The 17,352-nt window shown below is 41.1% G+C and overlaps 1 protein-coding gene across 2 annotated transcripts in view; it reads right to left on the minus strand.

Annotated features, from left to right (window-relative positions):
• Positions 1-4,859: 4,859 nt before the first annotated feature.
• taf1b (TATA box binding protein (Tbp)-associated factor, RNA polymerase I, B) overlaps positions 4,860-17,352 on the minus strand; it is a 115,235-nt gene continuing 102,742 nt past the window's right edge. The window contains exons 15-16 of one of the 2 annotated variants that reach the window (XR_009514331.1): positions 7,925-8,249; positions 4,860-6,523 (exon numbers count right to left, since the gene is read on the minus strand). Coding sequence is in view for 1 of the 2 variants with exons in the window: in XM_059981905.1 (XP_059837888.1) it covers positions 8,048-8,249 (202 nt within the window). In the remaining variant the exon portion in view is untranslated. Of the gene's footprint in view, positions 6,524-7,873; positions 8,250-17,352 lie in introns of those variants that run through there. The other variant, XM_059981905.1, reaches the window with a different exon arrangement.

A 17,352-nucleotide genomic window follows, 5' to 3' on the forward strand; every position in this document is an offset into this window, starting at 1 on the left:
CAACCATTTCAGCCCTGGGAAAAAGCCTCTGACTAACCACAAGATCAATGCCTCTCATTTTATACACCTCTGTCAGGTCACCTCTCATCCTCCGTTGCTCCAGGGAGAAAAGGCTGAGTTCACTCATCCTGTTCTCATAAGGCATGCTCCCCAATCCAGGCAACATCCTCGTAAATCTCCTCTGCACCCTTTCTATGGCTGCCACATCCTTCCTGTAGTGAGGCGACCAGAACTGAGCACAGTACTCCAAGTGGGGTCTGACCAGGGTCCTATATAGCTGCAACATTATCTCTTTGCTCCTAAATTCAATTCCACGATTGAAGAAGGCCAATGCATCATACACTTTCTTAACCACAGAGTCAACCTGCATAGTTGTTTTGAGCATCCTATGGACTCGGACCCCAAGATCCCTCTGATCCTCCACACTACCAAGAGTCTTACCATTAATACTATATTCTGCCATCATATTTGACCTACCAAAATGAACCACCTTACACTTATCTGGGTTAAACTCCATCTGCCACTTCTCAGCCCAGTTTTGTATCCTATCAATATCCCATTGTAAACTCTGACAGCCCTCCACAGTATCCACACCTCCAACCTTTGTGTCATCAGCAAACTTACTAACTTATCCCTCCACTTCCTCATCCAGGTCATTTATAAAAAGCATAGAGAAGGATAGGTCTGGTCCTTGTGCTGAGATTCTTAATTGGAGAAAGGCCAGTTTTGATGGTATCAGAAAGAATCTGTCAAGTGTGGATTAGGACAAGGTATTTTCTGGCAAAGTTATACTTGGTAAGTAGGGGGCCTTCAAATGTGAAATTTTGAGAGTACAAAACTCCCCCTGGGTCTCCTCCACCTTCCCCTTCTCCTATATTCCACCCTCTCCTATCAGATTCCTTCCTCTCCAGCCTTTTACCTTTCCTATCCACCTGATGGCATTATTAGTCTGAGAAAATATCATGGCAGTGCTCATTCAGGACAGACTGGTGAACTCAACTAGTGAGGCTTTATGGGTGGAACTGAGGAATACCAGGATGTCCTACACGTATGTGAAGAATGGGAGGATGACTAGTGTGGGGGTAGGATGGATCAGGCATAGAAGAGGAAATGTGCCTGAGGTCAGAGGGGTAGGGGAGGTCCTAAATTAGTAACTTGCTTCCTTATTCACCAGTGAGTGGGACATTGACCAACGTGAGGTCAGCACAGAACACACTAATGTGCTGGAACTTGTCAAGATTAAGAAAGAGGATGTGCTGGGACCTTTGAAAGACAATAAGATAGATAAGCTCCTGGGGCCAAACATGGATACACCACAAATCATAAACACAAGAAATTCAGCAGATGCTAGAAATCCAAAGCAACACACAAAATACTGGATGAAATCAGTAGGCCTGGCAGCATCTAAGGAATAAATAAACAGTCGACATTTCGGGCCAAGACCCTTCTTCAGGACTGGAAAGGTGGGGGAAAGATGACAGAATGAGGATAGCTAGAAGGTGTTAGAGGAAACCAGGTGGGTAGGAAAGGAAGGAATCACCTAAGAGAGGAGGATGGACCATAGGAGAAAGGGAAGGAGTAGGGGGCCAGAGGAGGTGATAGGCAGGAGAGACGAGGTGAATAGAAAAAGAGAGGAGGGGAGGGTATTTTTATTTACTAGAAAGAGAAATCAATATGCATGCCATCAGTTTGGAGGCTACCCAGCTGGAATATAAGTTGTTGCTCCTCGACCCTGAGGGTGGCCTCATCATAACACAAGAAGAGTCTGTGGACCAATTTTGGTTATCACAGGACGTTGGGAAAGAGATTGCCACACCATTGGTGACTATCTTTGCATCCTCACTGGCCATAAGAATAGTACCAGAAGATTGGAGAACTGCAAATGTTATCCCTTTGTTTGAGAAAGGTAACAGGGCTAATCTTGGGAATTACAGACAGGTGAGTCTTAGTGATGGGCTAACTATTGGGGAGAATTCTTAGAGACAAGATTTGTGAGCATTTGAAGTAGCAGAGGCTGATTAGGGATAGCATAGCTTTGTGAGGGGCAGGATTGGCCTCATGAGCCTGACTGACATTTTCAAGGAAATGACAAAACAACTTAATGAATAGAGTGGTTGATGTAATGTACATGGATTTTAATAAAGCATTCAACAGGGTTCCTCAAGTTAGGTTTATTCAGAAAGTCAGGAGGCGTGGGATCCAGGAATTTTTGGCTTCATGGATTCAGAATTGGATTTCCACAGGAGACAGAGGGTGGTAACAAATGAAACATATTCCGCCTAGAGGTCTGTGACTGGTGGTGTTCCACAGGGATTTGTTCTGCAACCTCCTGCTCTGTGATTTTTTTTTTAATCATAAATGTCATAGATGAGGAAATGCAAGGATGGGTCAGTAAATTTGCAGATGACAGGAAGGTTGGTGGTGTTGTGAATAGGGTAAAAGGTTGGAGATTATAATGGAACATTGACAGGATGCAGGGCTGGGCTGAGAAGCAGCAGATGGTGTTCAATTCGGAAGTGTGAAGTGATACATTAAGAGCACCAAATTTCTTGGTGGTCACCTGGTGGAGAAACTCAACTGGTCCCTCAACACCAGCAAAGAAAGCCCAGCAGCGTCTCTACCTTCTGTGAAGGCTGAGGAAAGTCCACCCCCCGCCCATCCTCACCACATTCTATAGAGTTTGTATTGAGAGCATTCTGAGCAGCTGCATCACTGCCTGGTTTGGAAATTGCACCATCTCGGATTGCAAGACCCTGCAGCGGATAGTGAGGTCAGCTGAGAAGATCATCAGGGTCTCTCTTCCCACCATTACAGACATTTACACTACACACTGCATCCGCAAAGCAAACAACATTATGAAGGACCCCACGCACCCCTCATACAAACTCTTCTCCCTCCTGCCATCTGGGAAAAGGCACTGAAGTATTCGGGCTCTCACAACCAGACTATATAACAGTTTCTTCCCCCAAGCCATCAGACTCCTGAACACCCAGAGCCTGGACTGACACCAACTTACTGCCCTCTACTGTGCCTATTGTCTTGTTTATTATTTATTGTAATGCCCGCACTGTTTTGTGCACTTTACGCAATCCTGGGTAGGTCTGTAGTCTAGAGTAGTTTTTGTGTTGTTTTACTTAGTTCAGTGTAGTTTTTGTATTGTTTCATGTTTCACCATGGTCCTGCAAAACATTGTCTCGTTTTTACTGTGTACTGTACCAACAGTTATGGTCGAAATGATAATAAAAAGTGACTTGACTTGACTTGATACACTTTGGAAAGTCAAACTTGAAGGCAAAATACATGGTCAATGGCAGGACTCTCAGCAGTGGGGAGTAACAGAGGGATCTTGAGATCAGAGGGATCTCACAGATCCAGGGCAACTAGGGATGGGAAATAAATGCTGTCTTAGCTGGCAACACCCTCATCCTATAAACAAAAGAAAAATCCCTCAAAGCTGCCATGGATGTTGATAATATGGTTAGGAAGGCATATGGTGTGTTGGTCTTCATTAGTCAGGGGTTTGAGTTCAAGAGTTGAGAGATAAAGTTGCAGCTCTATAAAACTCTGGTTAGATCATGCTTGGAGTATTGTGTTCGGTTCTGGGGCCTCATTATAGGAAAGATGTGGAAGCTTTAGAGAGGGTGCAGAGGAGATATAGCTCAATGGTGATAAATTAGAGAACAAGCCTTATGAGGGATGGTTGAGCAAGCTAAGGCTTTTCTCGTTGGACCAAAGGAGATGTGAGGCAATTTGATAGAGATGTATAATATGATAAGAGGCATTGATGAGTGAACAGCTAGTATCTTTGTCTGAGGGCCGAATTGGCTAAGATGAGGGGACATAATTTTAACTTGATGGAGAGGTGTGAGAAGTATAGGGGGGATGTCAGAGGGAAGGTTTTTTTTACATGGAGAGTGGTTGGTGCATAGAACTTGCTGTGACGGACAGTGGTAGAGGCAGATACATTGGGGACATTTAAGCGAACATTAGAAAGGCACATAGATGATAGAAAAATAGAGGGCTATGTGGGAGGGAAGGGTTAGATTGATCTTAGAGCGAGTTAAAAGGTCATGGGCCGAAGGGCCTGTAATGTGCTATTCTATGTTCTATGAAATAAGCTTAAAGTGAACCCAGAAACAAATATCTACATACAGAAAATGCACCATTCCTGAAGGCTACAGATACAATAACCTGCAAAACATTAATCATACCTCAGTAAAGAAACTCTACGGACCATCTCTGCACTACCATGGATTTGCTTGCTCTAACATCTCATTTTGTAGTTTTTCTCTTTGCTGTGTTGCATGATTTATATTCTGTGTATCCAAAGATCAAAGTAGAATCACTAACACCAGCTGCAACAAGATCCAGACCTTTCTCAACAAATGCCTCCGGCAGATCCTCCGCCTCAAGTGGTACGACAGAGTGTCAAACCTAGACCTATGGAAGAGAGCAAACCAAGAGCCCATCGTATTCCAGATAAGGAGGAGGAAGTGGAGGTGAGTCGGCCACACCTTGAGGAAGAGCCAGTTGAATGTCACTTGACAATCACTCGAATAGAATCCACAAGGGAAGAGAAGAAGAGGTCACCCAAAGCAAACCTGGAGGCTTAGGCTTTTGGATGAACTGAAGGCCGCCGGCCAAACTTGGGAGACTGCAAAAACATATGCTAGAGATCGCAGTAAGTGGAGGACTTTTGTTGAGACCCTATGCTCCATAAGGAGCGAAAAGGATTAAAGAAGAAGAAGAGAAGAAGAAGATCAAAGTACAATTTATTATCGGAGTACATACATGTCACCATATACAACCCTGAAGTTCATTCTCTGCGGGCATACTCAGCAAATCTATAGAACAGTAACTGTAAACTTCAGGAACTGTTAAATGCAAACAAACTGTGCAAACACAGATATTAAATAAATAGCAATAAATAATGAGCATCAAATAACAAGATAAAAGAGTCCTTAATTGAGTGTAGCTACTCCCCTTTGTTCAGGAGCCTGGTGGTTTTGGGGTAGTAACTGTTCTTGAACCTGAGGCACTTGTACCTTCTACCTGATGGCAGCAGCAAGAAAAGAACAAGGCCTGGGTGGATCAAAGATCATCAAGATCTTTGATGATGGATGCTGCTTGTCTACGGCAATATTTCATGTAGATGTGCTCAATGGTTGGGAGTGCTTTACCCATGATGTACTGGCCAAATCCATCATATTTTGTAGGATTTTTTGCTCAAAGGCATTGGTGTTTCCATATCAGGCCATAATGCAGCCCATCAGAACACTTTCTTTGCAATCACAATTATATGATGGGTCCAGGGCAGGTCGTCTGAGGTAGTGACACCCAGGAATTTAAAGTTACTGACCTTCTTCACCCCTGATTCTTCAATGTTTACTGGCTCATGGACCCCTGGCTTCTCTCTCCTGAAGTCTACCATCTTATTGACATTGAGTTGTTGTTATTACACCACTCAGCCAAGTTTTCAGTCTCCCTCCTGTAGGCTAATTCATCACCCCTTTTATACAGCCCACAACAGCGGTGTCATCAGCAAACTTGTACATGGTGATAGTGCTGTACTTAGCCACACCATCACAAGTGTAATGCGAGTAGAGCAGGGCGCTAAGTACACATCACTGTGGTGCTCCTGTGTTGATGGAAATTGTGAAGGAGATTCCGGGGTCTACAAGTGAGGGAATCCAGGATCTAGTCTTGAAGTTCACTGATTAGTTTTGAGGGGGTGGTAGTGTTAAATGCTGAGCTGTAATTGATAAAGAGCATCGAGACGTATACATCTTTGCTGTCTAGATTTTCCAAGGTTGTGTGAAGAGACAAGAGGTAACATCTGCTGTAGATCTGTTGCTTTGGTCAGCAAATTGAAGTGCTTCCTTCCTGTTGTGGTGATCAAAGCTTGTATTGAAGGCATTGAGCTCATCTGTAAGCTGTGCTCTGCTGTTCCCCATGTGGCAAGATTTAACTTTGTAGGAGGTTATGTTATTCAAACCCTGTCACAGCTGTTGAGCGTCGCTGGTTGATTCCAGTCTAGTCAGGAATCTCCACTTTGCCAGAGAGATGTGTTTCTGGAGATCTTATCTGTACCTCTTGTAGCATTCTTAATTTCAGACTTGAATACCTCTGATCTGCTCTTAGTAGATTCCAGATTTCATTGTTCATCCAGGGCTTCTGACTGAGGAAAACCCTAAAGGATTTTGTCAGGGGACTAGGAGTAGGAATACAGCAAAATGATCCAACTTACCAAACTGCAGTCTCGGGAAGAAATGATAGACACTCCTTATCGTAATGTTGCAGTGTTCTAGTGTGTTGGGACCCTGGTGCAACAGATTACGTGTAGGTGATGATTGGGCAGGGTTTTCTTTGAACAGGCCTGGTTAAAGTCACCAACTATAATTTGAATCGCGTCGGGATGAGCTGTTTCTTGTGCACAGACAACATTGTGCAGTTTCATGAGTGCTTGCTTATAATTGGTTGCTGGTGGTATGTAAACTGCAGTCAGCATCACGGATGAGAACTCCTGAGGCAAATAGAATGGTCAATGTTAGTTTTTCTATGTCAGGGGAATAAGAAGTTGACATAACCCCAACCTCTGTGCACCGAGGAGAAATGACTAAAAAGCACAGGCGGCACTTCCTGCCTTACCAGAGCTCACGGTTCGATCCATTCTGAAAATCGTAAAGCTTTCCAGTTGTATCACTGCATCCGGTGTATCTGCACTTAACTAAGTTTCAGTGCAACAAACAACTGAGATCTGCCTCATCTACCTTGCCCTGAGATCATTAGTCTTATTTTCCAGTGACCATACATTCGGCAATAAGATACCAGGTGGAGGAGGACTCATCCTTCTACGCTTCAGCCTGGTTTGAATTCCACCTCTCTTGCCATGATTTCGGCCATGGCATTGAACTTTAACGGCGCTACGCTTAACCGCTCCGCACTTGACCATCAATCATGAAATCTGAAGATCATTGATGTAATTTCGTAGTCTGTGTTAAGAGGAAATCTACATGCTACAGATTGCAGGGAAAGTACTTCAAAAGGAGTATATTTAAGAGGAAATCTGGTACAATTTCCTGCAGCCTATGAGAGTCGCCAGTGTACGCAGGTGCAGTCTTGGAAGGGATCCTCTGAAAATTAATGCCGCGATGTGGCTGCAAGCTTTTCATTGTTTCTGTACCTTAACATACCTGTACATGTGACAATAAACTTGAATTGACTTGTCAAGTATTTATAAAAGTAATTAAACTAAGCAAATATCCTGTAATTCTGGCGGTTCACATCAACACTGTTTTCACATAATGTCACATTATCAAATAATCTTTAAAAAGTACCTTGAATTAAATTTAAAACTCAGTGAGATTTTCTGTGTATTAATGGTCAATGGTTAGAAAACTTAGTAAAGCAGTGTCACTTCACTCCTACAGAGGGGTTTCAGATTAGCATTTATCATTGATCTCAGGATACCTTCACTATCAGATGCCTCCTTCTTTATCCCTTTACCTCTTCTATTTATCATGTCCCAAATTGTCATATTAATCCCCCACCCTACCCACTTTCCCCCTCACCTGGTCTCACCCATCACCTGCCAGCTTGCACACCTCCCCCTTCCCCCACCTTGTTAATCTGTCTTCTGCCTCTTTCTTTTCCAGTCCTGATGAAGGATCTTTGTCTGTAACATTAACTGCTAATTTCCCTCCAAAAGTGCTGCCTGACCTGCTGAATTCCTCCAGCAATTTGTGTCAAGATTTCCAGCATCGGCAGAATTTCTTGCGTGTTCATTATGATCTTTCTTCCTACAGGGTTAGATATGTAACAAGGAATGCTTAATAAAAACAGAAATTGAATACCGCAAACTTAAAGGCACGTCTTGAGGGTATATGGTTATTTTTATTTATTTATAATGTTCTTCCCAGATTACCTGGTTATTAAACAATTTTAAGTCAATTTTCAAATCGATACAATCTTGCTATCTTCCAGTAAAACAGCTCAAAACTGTCCATTTTCAATTAAAGAGTTGTTTGAAGCATGCACTGTTTTCACTTCATGGAACTAATTTAGATTTCTTGCAAGTTTTTCCAGGTTTCAGTGTTTCTGATACATCAAACAGTTTATGTTCCAATTGACAAACTTCATTATGTAGTACTGAGAACTCTACTCCAAGTAGGAAAGCAAAAAGTTTTAGGACAAACAGATAACTTCCAGGAAAATGCTTCAGTTCAGACTTGGTTAAGTGTCTGCAGGACCTAAATTGAGAAAAATAGTATTAATTAAAAATATCAAAATTGTTGACACCATTCTGCTGATCATTTTTAAATAACTCTTTTAAAAATATGGAATAATAATTCAAAATGACATGCTTTAATTTAAATAACCTTCCTCCCAATCCAGGTACCATTCCTTTTTCAACCTACCCATGCAGACACTTCACTGATAACATCTCAAAGCTTGCCAATTCAATGCAAAAGAGCTGATTTAAAATGATTTAAGTACAACCTATTAAAATGGTAATAAACAAGTAAAAATTCCTTGCAAAGTAGTCTTCTATTCTAATTGAGATTCATAATTAGCTCTCACAGATCAAAGGAGATATTTTCAAGCCTATTTTGTAGAGAGATCGCCGCAGTATTCTATTTATCAATTCTGAACAATAGAGTTCTGATAATTATCAATAAAGCCTATTATTTCTAAGATTTTGGGAAGTTAATATTGCCAACGAAAATTCCTAACTTTGCTCTGGATAGACCCTTAGGCTTAGTGCAATTAAACCTCAAGATCATGAGCTTTATCACCATATATAATCAAATTGTGTGACACAAGGCATTGGTGAGACAAAGCCAGATGCAAATCATCCAGCTACTTTGCATTACAGTTATCGAGTGAATACTGAATAAAAGTCACTGTACTTATCTTAAGTACAGGAACACAGTAACAGGAATAAATTATTCAGCCTGTGAAGCATATTCTGTTCGTCAACAGATTATGGCTAATCTGCACCTGAACCACTGTTCCATATTCTTAATACCCTTACATAATAGTTACACATCTCAAGTTTTGAAACATTCACTTGTCCCAGCATCTACATCTTTGAGTGGGTTCCTGTTGACCTTTGCTTACTGATTTCACTCTGAAGTGACCCAACTCTAACGTAAGTTTGCCTCCCTTGGTCTGGATTCCTCACGAGAAGAAAGTGTGTGCATGCACCATATAGAAATCCTTCATTTCTTAAACATCTCTATCACTTTTTACTTTTTTCATTCAACCTTGCAAATTTCTAAGCAATGAGAAGAATTGCATCATCTTCTACTCGCAAACTGGATGTATAATTCTCTACTCCTTCATCCAAACAGCATTATGTTCAAAAGTAAATATGAAATTAACATTTACTCTTTTAATCAGCCCCTTTCACAAACTTCCTGTTAAATAATACAAAATTGCCTTACCAGGTTTCTTACAAACTAAGCCATTTATTTTTGTCTAGAATTTGATAAGATCTCATTTAGTCTTTGACCGATCACTTTCCAGGTGCCAGCTAGGAGGGTTATCAACCAGTTATTTGACTGTTTCCTCTATTTCACCAAGCCACCTATCATGTATGCTGATGCTGTCTGACTTCTGTTGTTTCCTGGCTTTAATTCAGATTTTTAGCATCCGGGTACTTCTTCCTCCGCTCCCCCACTTTCTTACTCTTTCTCCTCATCTCTGTTTTTCCCATTCCTAATGAAGGGTCTTGGCCCGAAATGTCAACTGTTTACTCCTTTCCATAGATGCTGCCTGACCTGCTGAGTTCCTCCAGCATTTAGTGTGCATTACTTTGATTTCCAGCACCTTCAGATTGTCTCATCAATAGACCATAAGACTATAAGACATAGGAGCAGAATTAAACCATTCAGCCCATCAAGTCTGCTCCGTAATTTCATCATGGCTGATGCTGGATCCCACTCAACCCCATACACCTGCCTTCTCGCCAGATCCTTTGATACCCTGACCGACCAGAAAACTATCAACTTTCGCCTTGGATATACACACAGACTCGGCCTGTGCCAGAGCTTTCCACAGATCTACTACTCTCTGACTAAAAAAATTCCTCCTTACCTCTGTTCTAAAAGGTCGCCCCTGTATTTTGAGGCTGTGCCCTCTGGTTCTGGATACCCCTACCATAGGAAACTCCTCTCCACATCCACCCTAGCTAATTCTTGCAACATTCAGTAGGTTTCAATGAGATCCCAAAGTTTCTTCTAAATTCCAATGAGCACAGGCCCAAAAGCTGCCAAACGCTCCTCATATGTTAGAATACGTACACAACGCTGGAAGAACTCGGCAGGTCAGGCAGCATCTGTGAGAAAAGAGTAGCCAACGTTTCGGGCCGAGACCCTTCATCAGGAATGGAGGGGGGAAGAGAGGGCCGAAGCCCAGTAATACTCCCATATGTTAACTCCCTTATTCCCAGAATCATCCTTGTGAACCTGCTCTGGACGCTCTCCAATGACAACACATACTTTCTGAGATATTACTTCGATAAACAATTCTGCATCATGTTCCTAGGCAAATACGTTCACCATTATTTTAACCAATGGCAAGCAAAACAAATTATATATTACAGTTTCACTGTCCATTGCAATTATTGCAACCACATCAAATTAATTTTCTTGGCCTTAACCTCAATATATCTGATATACAGTGTTATGAGTGATGGACAGACCTGATGGACAATGGGGTGCAGAGTTAACCATTCCCAACCCCCCTCCTGAGAACTACGAACTATTGCTGTTGTTATGCTGCTCATGAGAGAGAGAGAGATAAAGCCCAGGCAAAAAGATTTGCTACAGATAAGAGGGGGAGAAAGACTGTTGAATTACTGTATTATGACTCTTCCTGGATTATTTACTTTCCACTACAAGGACTTTACTTTGCTCGTTAACATTCCTCAGGAGACAGCAGGAGTGGCCTGATTTGATGGACACGGTCATTCAGAGTTGATGGATAGCTGAGACCCCGTGAGTGGGGATAAAAGACAGGTCTGGAGAGACACCCTTCAGACACACCAGTGGACAGTGATTGAGTGTTGGGAACCCACAGAAAGGCGGGGGCTTCGGAGACCGAACCAGGAGATCGGTCAGCAAAGCTCACAGTGTTACAGCAGGGCTGGTGGGGACTTGTGTGTGTGTCCACTCATGCCAGAGTGACGAGTCCACCACAGAAGAACGGTCTAGCTGAAGAACAGAGGGGTCATAACTGAATGACCACAACGATACGACGGATTAAGAAAGCAAAGGAAGGTTTGGCTGCTGTAGCTGTTTACCTCTCGCTCGCTCTCTCTCTCCAACGATTTCAACACAACAACCATAACTAGTTCAGCATTTATGAACTGAACTCTATACTTTCCTATGACAATTCATTTACCCCTAGACATCGATAGAGCTTGTTTATTATTGATTATTATTATTCCTGCACTTTTAGGTTTATTACTGCTAACTCGTTTTATATGTATATTTGCATTTTTGATATTATATTGTGTAGTTTACTAATAAACATCTTTAGTTTGGTACCACCAGACTCCAACGGATTCTTCCTTCTCTGTTGGTTAGACACCCAGTTATGGGGTACGTAACAACAGAAATTATTCGAAGTTCAATCCTGGAAAACATTGGTTTGTCACAGAAATACAATGCTGGACACCTCATTGTGAAATATGGTCATAAGACATAGGAGCAGATTTAGGCCACTCAGCCCATCAAGTCTGCTCCACTATTACATCTGGCTGATATATTATCTCGCTCAACCCCATTCCCCTGCCTTCTCCCTGTAACCTTTGAAACACCGACTAACCAAGAACCTATCAACTGCTGCTTTAACCTATAGCTAACCTATCAACTTAGCTACATACTCAGTAGCTAAGCCTCTACAGCCATTCATGGCAATGAATTACACAGACTCACTACTCTCTGGATAAAGAAATGCCTGCTCATTTCTGTTCTAAATGGAAATCCCTCTATTCTGTGGCTGCACCCTCTAGTCCTAGACTCACCCACTATAGGAAACATCCTCTCCACAATCACTGAATCTCGGCCTTTCAATATTCGATAGGTGTTGATGAGAGGTGTTAATTGATGCTTATTCTCCTAAATTCCAGCAGAACATTCAAATGTTTCTCATATATTAACCCCTTCATTCCTGGATTTATTTTCATGAACCTCCTCTGGACCCTCTCTAATGCCATCACATCTTTTCTTAGGTAAGGGATCCAAAACTGCTCAAGATATTCCAACTGCAGTCAGAACAATGCCTTATAAAGCATCAGCATCAACTACTTGTTCTTAAATTCTAGTCCTCTCAAAATGAATGGTAACACTGCATTTTCCTTCCTTACCATTGACTCAACCTACAAGTTAACCTTTAGGGAACCCTGTACAAGGACTCCCAAAACACTTCTCACTTCTGATTTTTGAATTTTCTTCCTATTTAGAAAATAGTTTGTGCCTATATTCCTCCTACTAAGGTACATGATCATATGACACTATATTCCATCTGCCACTTCTTTTCCCATTCTCCCAATCTGTTCAAATCCTTCTGCAGACACACTGTTTCCTCAACACTACATGCACCTCCAACTACCTTTGTGATACCTGCAAACTTAGCCACAAAGTCATCAATTCCATCACCTAAATCGTTGATATATAATGTAAAAAAAGTGGACCAAATACTGACCCCTGCAGAACACTACCTGTTACCATCCAGAATAGGTCCACTTTATCCCAACTCTTTGCCTCCTGGCAGTCAACTAAGCTTCTAGTATCTTCCATGCTAGTATATTTCTTCTTGTTATGCAACCTCATGCATGGCACCTTGTCAAAGGCCTTCTGCAAATCCAGGTTCACAACATCAACCAATTGTCTTTTGTCTGTCTTGCATGTTATTTCCTCAAAGAATTCCAACAGATTTGTCTAGCAAGATTTCCTTTATGGAAACCATGTTGACTGTAGCCTACTTTATCATGTGCCTCTAAATACGCTGAAACATCATCCTTAATAATGGGTTCCAACATCTTCCCAACCACTAAAATCAGACTAACTGGCCTACAATTTCCTTTCTTCTGCTTCCCTCCCTTCTTAAAAAGTGAAGTGACATTTGCAAATTTCCAGTCCTTTGGAACCTAGTGATTCTTGAAAGGTCAACACAAATCCTCCATGTACTCTTCAGCTACCTGTTTCATAACTCTGGAGTGTAGACTATTCGGTCTAGATGACTTACCTACCTTCAGTCCTTTCAGCTTCCCATTACTTCTCCTTAGTAATAGCAACTACACTCACTACTGCTCCCGGCACTCTTAAATTTCTGGTATACTACCAGTGTCTTCCACAATGAAGAATGACACAAAGTACTTATTACATTTGTCCCCCAATACTATCTCTCCATTGTCATTTTCCAGCAGTCCAGTATCCACTCTTGTCCCTCTTTTACTCTTTGTATATCTGGGGAAAAAACTTTTGGTGTCCTCCATTATATTATTGGCTTCATACTTTGATATTATTATTACCTTCATATTTCATCTTTTCTCTCCTTAAGGTTTTTATAGTTACCTTCTGTTCATTTTTAAAAGCTTCCCAATTTTCAAATCTCCCATTCATTTTTGTCTATTATATGCCTTCTCTTTAGCTTTTATTGCCTTTGACTTCCCTTGTCAGCCACAGTTGTGGCATTCTGCCTTTAGAATACTGCTGCATCTTTTGAGATATATCTATCCTGCGCCTTCTGAATTGCCCCCAGAAACTCGAGCTGTTACTATTCTACCATCATCCCTGTTAGTGTCCCATTTGAATCATATTTGGCCAGCTCCCCTCTCATGCCTCTGTAATTCCTCTTACTCCAATGTAATTCTGATACATCCAACTTTATCTTCTTCCTTTCCTCTCAAACTGCAGGGTCATATTATGATCACTGTCTCCTATGGGTTCCTTTACTTTAAGATACCTAATCAAATCTGGTTCATTACACAACACTCAATCCATAGAACATAGGACATAAACATCTACAGTACATTACAGGTCCTTCGACCCACAATGTTGTGCCAACTATGTAACCTATTCTAGAAACTGCCTAGAATTTCCCTCCCGCATAGCCCTCCATTTTTCTAAACTCCATGTACCTATCTAAGAGTCTCTTAAAAGACCCTCTTGTACCTGTCTCCACTACTGTTGCCGACAATGCATTCCACGCACCCACCATGCTCTGTGTGAAAAAGTTACCCCTGGCATCCCCTCTGTAGCTACTTCCAAGCACCTTAAAACTATGCCCCCTTGTGTTAGCCATTTCAGTCCTATCCAGACTTGCCTTTCCCCTAGTTGGCTCAAACACCAGCTGCTCTAAAAATCCATCTCATAGGCATTCTACAAATTCCCTCCCTTGGGATTCAGCACCAACCAGATTCTCCCAATCTACCTGCATATTAAAATCCACTACGACTATCGTAACATTATCCTTATTGCATGCCTTTTTGATCTCCCATTGAAATTTATATCCAATATCCTAGCTAAAGTTCAGGGCCTGTATATAACTCCCGTCAGGGTCTTTTTATCCTTGCAGTTTCTTAACTCACAAGGACTCTACATCTTCTGATTCTATGTCACCACTAAAGATATGATTTCATTTTTTACCAATATAATCATTCCACCCCCTCTACTTACCTGCCTGTCATTTCAATGCCTTGGATGTTAAGCTCCCAACTATGATCCTGTTTCAGCCACAATTCAGTGATGTCCAAAATGTCATACCTACAGTACCAATCTCTAAATGCACTACAAGATCGTCTACCTTATTCCATATACAGTGCATTCAAATATAACACTTTGAGTCCTGTACTCATCACCATTTCTGACTCTGCCTCCACATTATACTTCAACTCATCCCACTGACTGCAGTTTTGCTCTGTCGTCTGCCTGTTCTCCTCACAGCCTCACTACACTGCATCAACATGCATAGCAACTGCCTCATCCTCAGTCTTATTGCTCTGGTTCCCATCCCCCACCAACCTAGTTTAAACCCTCCCCATTAGTCTTGTGTTTTACACATAATAAATAATTGATTAGTAATGATGAAAATATTTGTCTGTGAGCATGAAGTAGAATCATTTATCAATATCTATTGATAAGTAATAAATTACACCAGACCTAGATGCAGTATTTGTTATAATCTACAGGCATATCTCATTACTTGATTTTTTAAATGATACATCTTTGTAGGGAAAAAAAATCCTCACAACTCTAAAATATTTAATGCAATGAAAGAATTTACACTGCGATGTGCATGACTTGTCATATCTTGGAACATTCTACTCACCCAGAAAAACGCACCTGTAATAAGTAAACGTAATACAACACTTTGTTTACTTTCCATCTGCCACACAATGAAGGCTCAGTCAAGAAGTGAGAATACATTCAAGCTCAGACAAGTATGATATAAAAAATACCAAGTATCCAACTGCCAGCTACTCAATATTTTAAAGGCATAAATCAAACACACATTTTTAAAAAATCTTAAAATACAACCAGAGTATGGAATTTCACTACAACAATCAAAATAATTGCTGGAAATCTGAAACAAAACAGAAATTGCACAGAAATCTCCAAGTAAGGCAGCATCTGTGGAAAAGGAAATATCAAATGTTTGAGTCAAAGATCTTCCATCTGAGGGCTAGAACTGTTAACCCTGTTTCCCTTTTCAAGGATGCTGTCTGGCTTACTGTGGGTTTCCAGCTTTTTTTTTGTTTCATTATAGAATTTTACTACACCTGTTCTATAAAAAATTTTGAATTTTTAGGAAAAAAACCTATGCAGCTTCACTAGGGGCAAATGTTTTCTGCAGTGGATTGCAAATCATAGCAATTCTACACCTTACTGGCTGTGGCTGTTTAATTAAGTATATTTACAGCAGAGTTCAATATCCAAACTCATTAAGGGAATTATTAAAACATTAAAAAGTAGTAGAAGCATGCATGTTCTTCCAGTCGATAAGATCAGCCAATTTTCTTCCTTAATGCCTCTTTACTACCCATATAAGCATTAAAATTTATTAGTATGCAAAAGTCTACCAATCTCTATTGAAAAATGCTCAGTGACTGAGCCTCCATAACATCCTTTTCATTAAAGAAATTACTTCTCAGCTTAGCTCTGAATGACCACCTCCTTCTTTTGTGTCTGTAACCGTTGGCGCTAGATGCTTCATGTCAAGGAAATCCTCTCAATCTTTTTTTTAAGTAGTGTTGACAAATTGTTGAAGGAACTCAATGGGTTAGGCAGGATTTATCGAGGTAAATGAATAGTCAATATATTGCAGGACCTAATGCAGGATCTTGACTGAAACATCAACTAGCCCTTTGTCTCACTTACTGAGTTCCTCCCTTAACTTGTTTCTTTGCTCAATATTCCAAGCCTCTGCAGACTCGCATCTCCAAAACTGCTAAAATATTGAACATTTTAATGAAATAACATCTTGTTCTTCTACACTCAAGAAAATAGGTCCAGAACTGATTGATGCCTTATATATTATTTGTACCTCAATATATCCTTTCTACATTTAAGGTGCTGGGAAGTAGGTACAGAGGAGATGTCACTCAGAGAATGGTGAGTGCGTGGAATGGGCTGCCGGCAATGGTGGTGGAGGTGGATACGATAGGGTCTTGTAAGAGACTTTTGGATATGTACATGGAGCTTAGTAAAATAGAGGGCAATAGGTAAACCTAGTAACTTCTAAGATAGGGACATGTTTGGCACAACTTTGTGGGCCAAATGGCCTGTATTGTGCTGTAGGTTTTCTATGTTTCTATATTCACATTCTCTCATAAATTAATCTGGTGAATATTTGTTGCAATCCTTCCAATGGAATTATATCCCAGATGGGCTCTTATCTACCCTGGTGCCAGGGTCAGCGATGTCTCGGATCTCGTTGACAACATTTTGGAGAGGCTAGGAGAGCAGCCAAATGTCTTGGTACATATTGGTACCAATGACATAGGAAGGAAATGCAAAGAGGTCCTGAAAAGAGAACTTAGAGAGCTAGGTTGAAAACTGAGAAGTGGAACCCTCAGGGTAGTAATTCCTGGATTGCTGCTTGTGCCACACGCCAGTGAGAGTAGAAACAGGACAATTTGGCAGATTAATGAGTGGCTGAGAAGCTGGTGCAGGAGGCAAAGCTTCAGATTGTTTGATCATTGGAATCTCTTCAGGGGAGGTATAACCGATTCAAATATGATAGGCTGGATCTGAACCCGAGGGGGACAAATATTCTCATGCACAGGTTTGTTAGAGCTGTTGGGGACAGTTAAACTGATTTGACAGGTAAGTGGGAACCGGA

Source organism: Hypanus sabinus, chromosome 10, assembly GCF_030144855.1.
Source record: "Hypanus sabinus isolate sHypSab1 chromosome 10, sHypSab1.hap1, whole genome shotgun sequence".
NCBI lineage: Eukaryota > Metazoa > Chordata > Chondrichthyes > Myliobatiformes > Dasyatidae > Hypanus > Hypanus sabinus.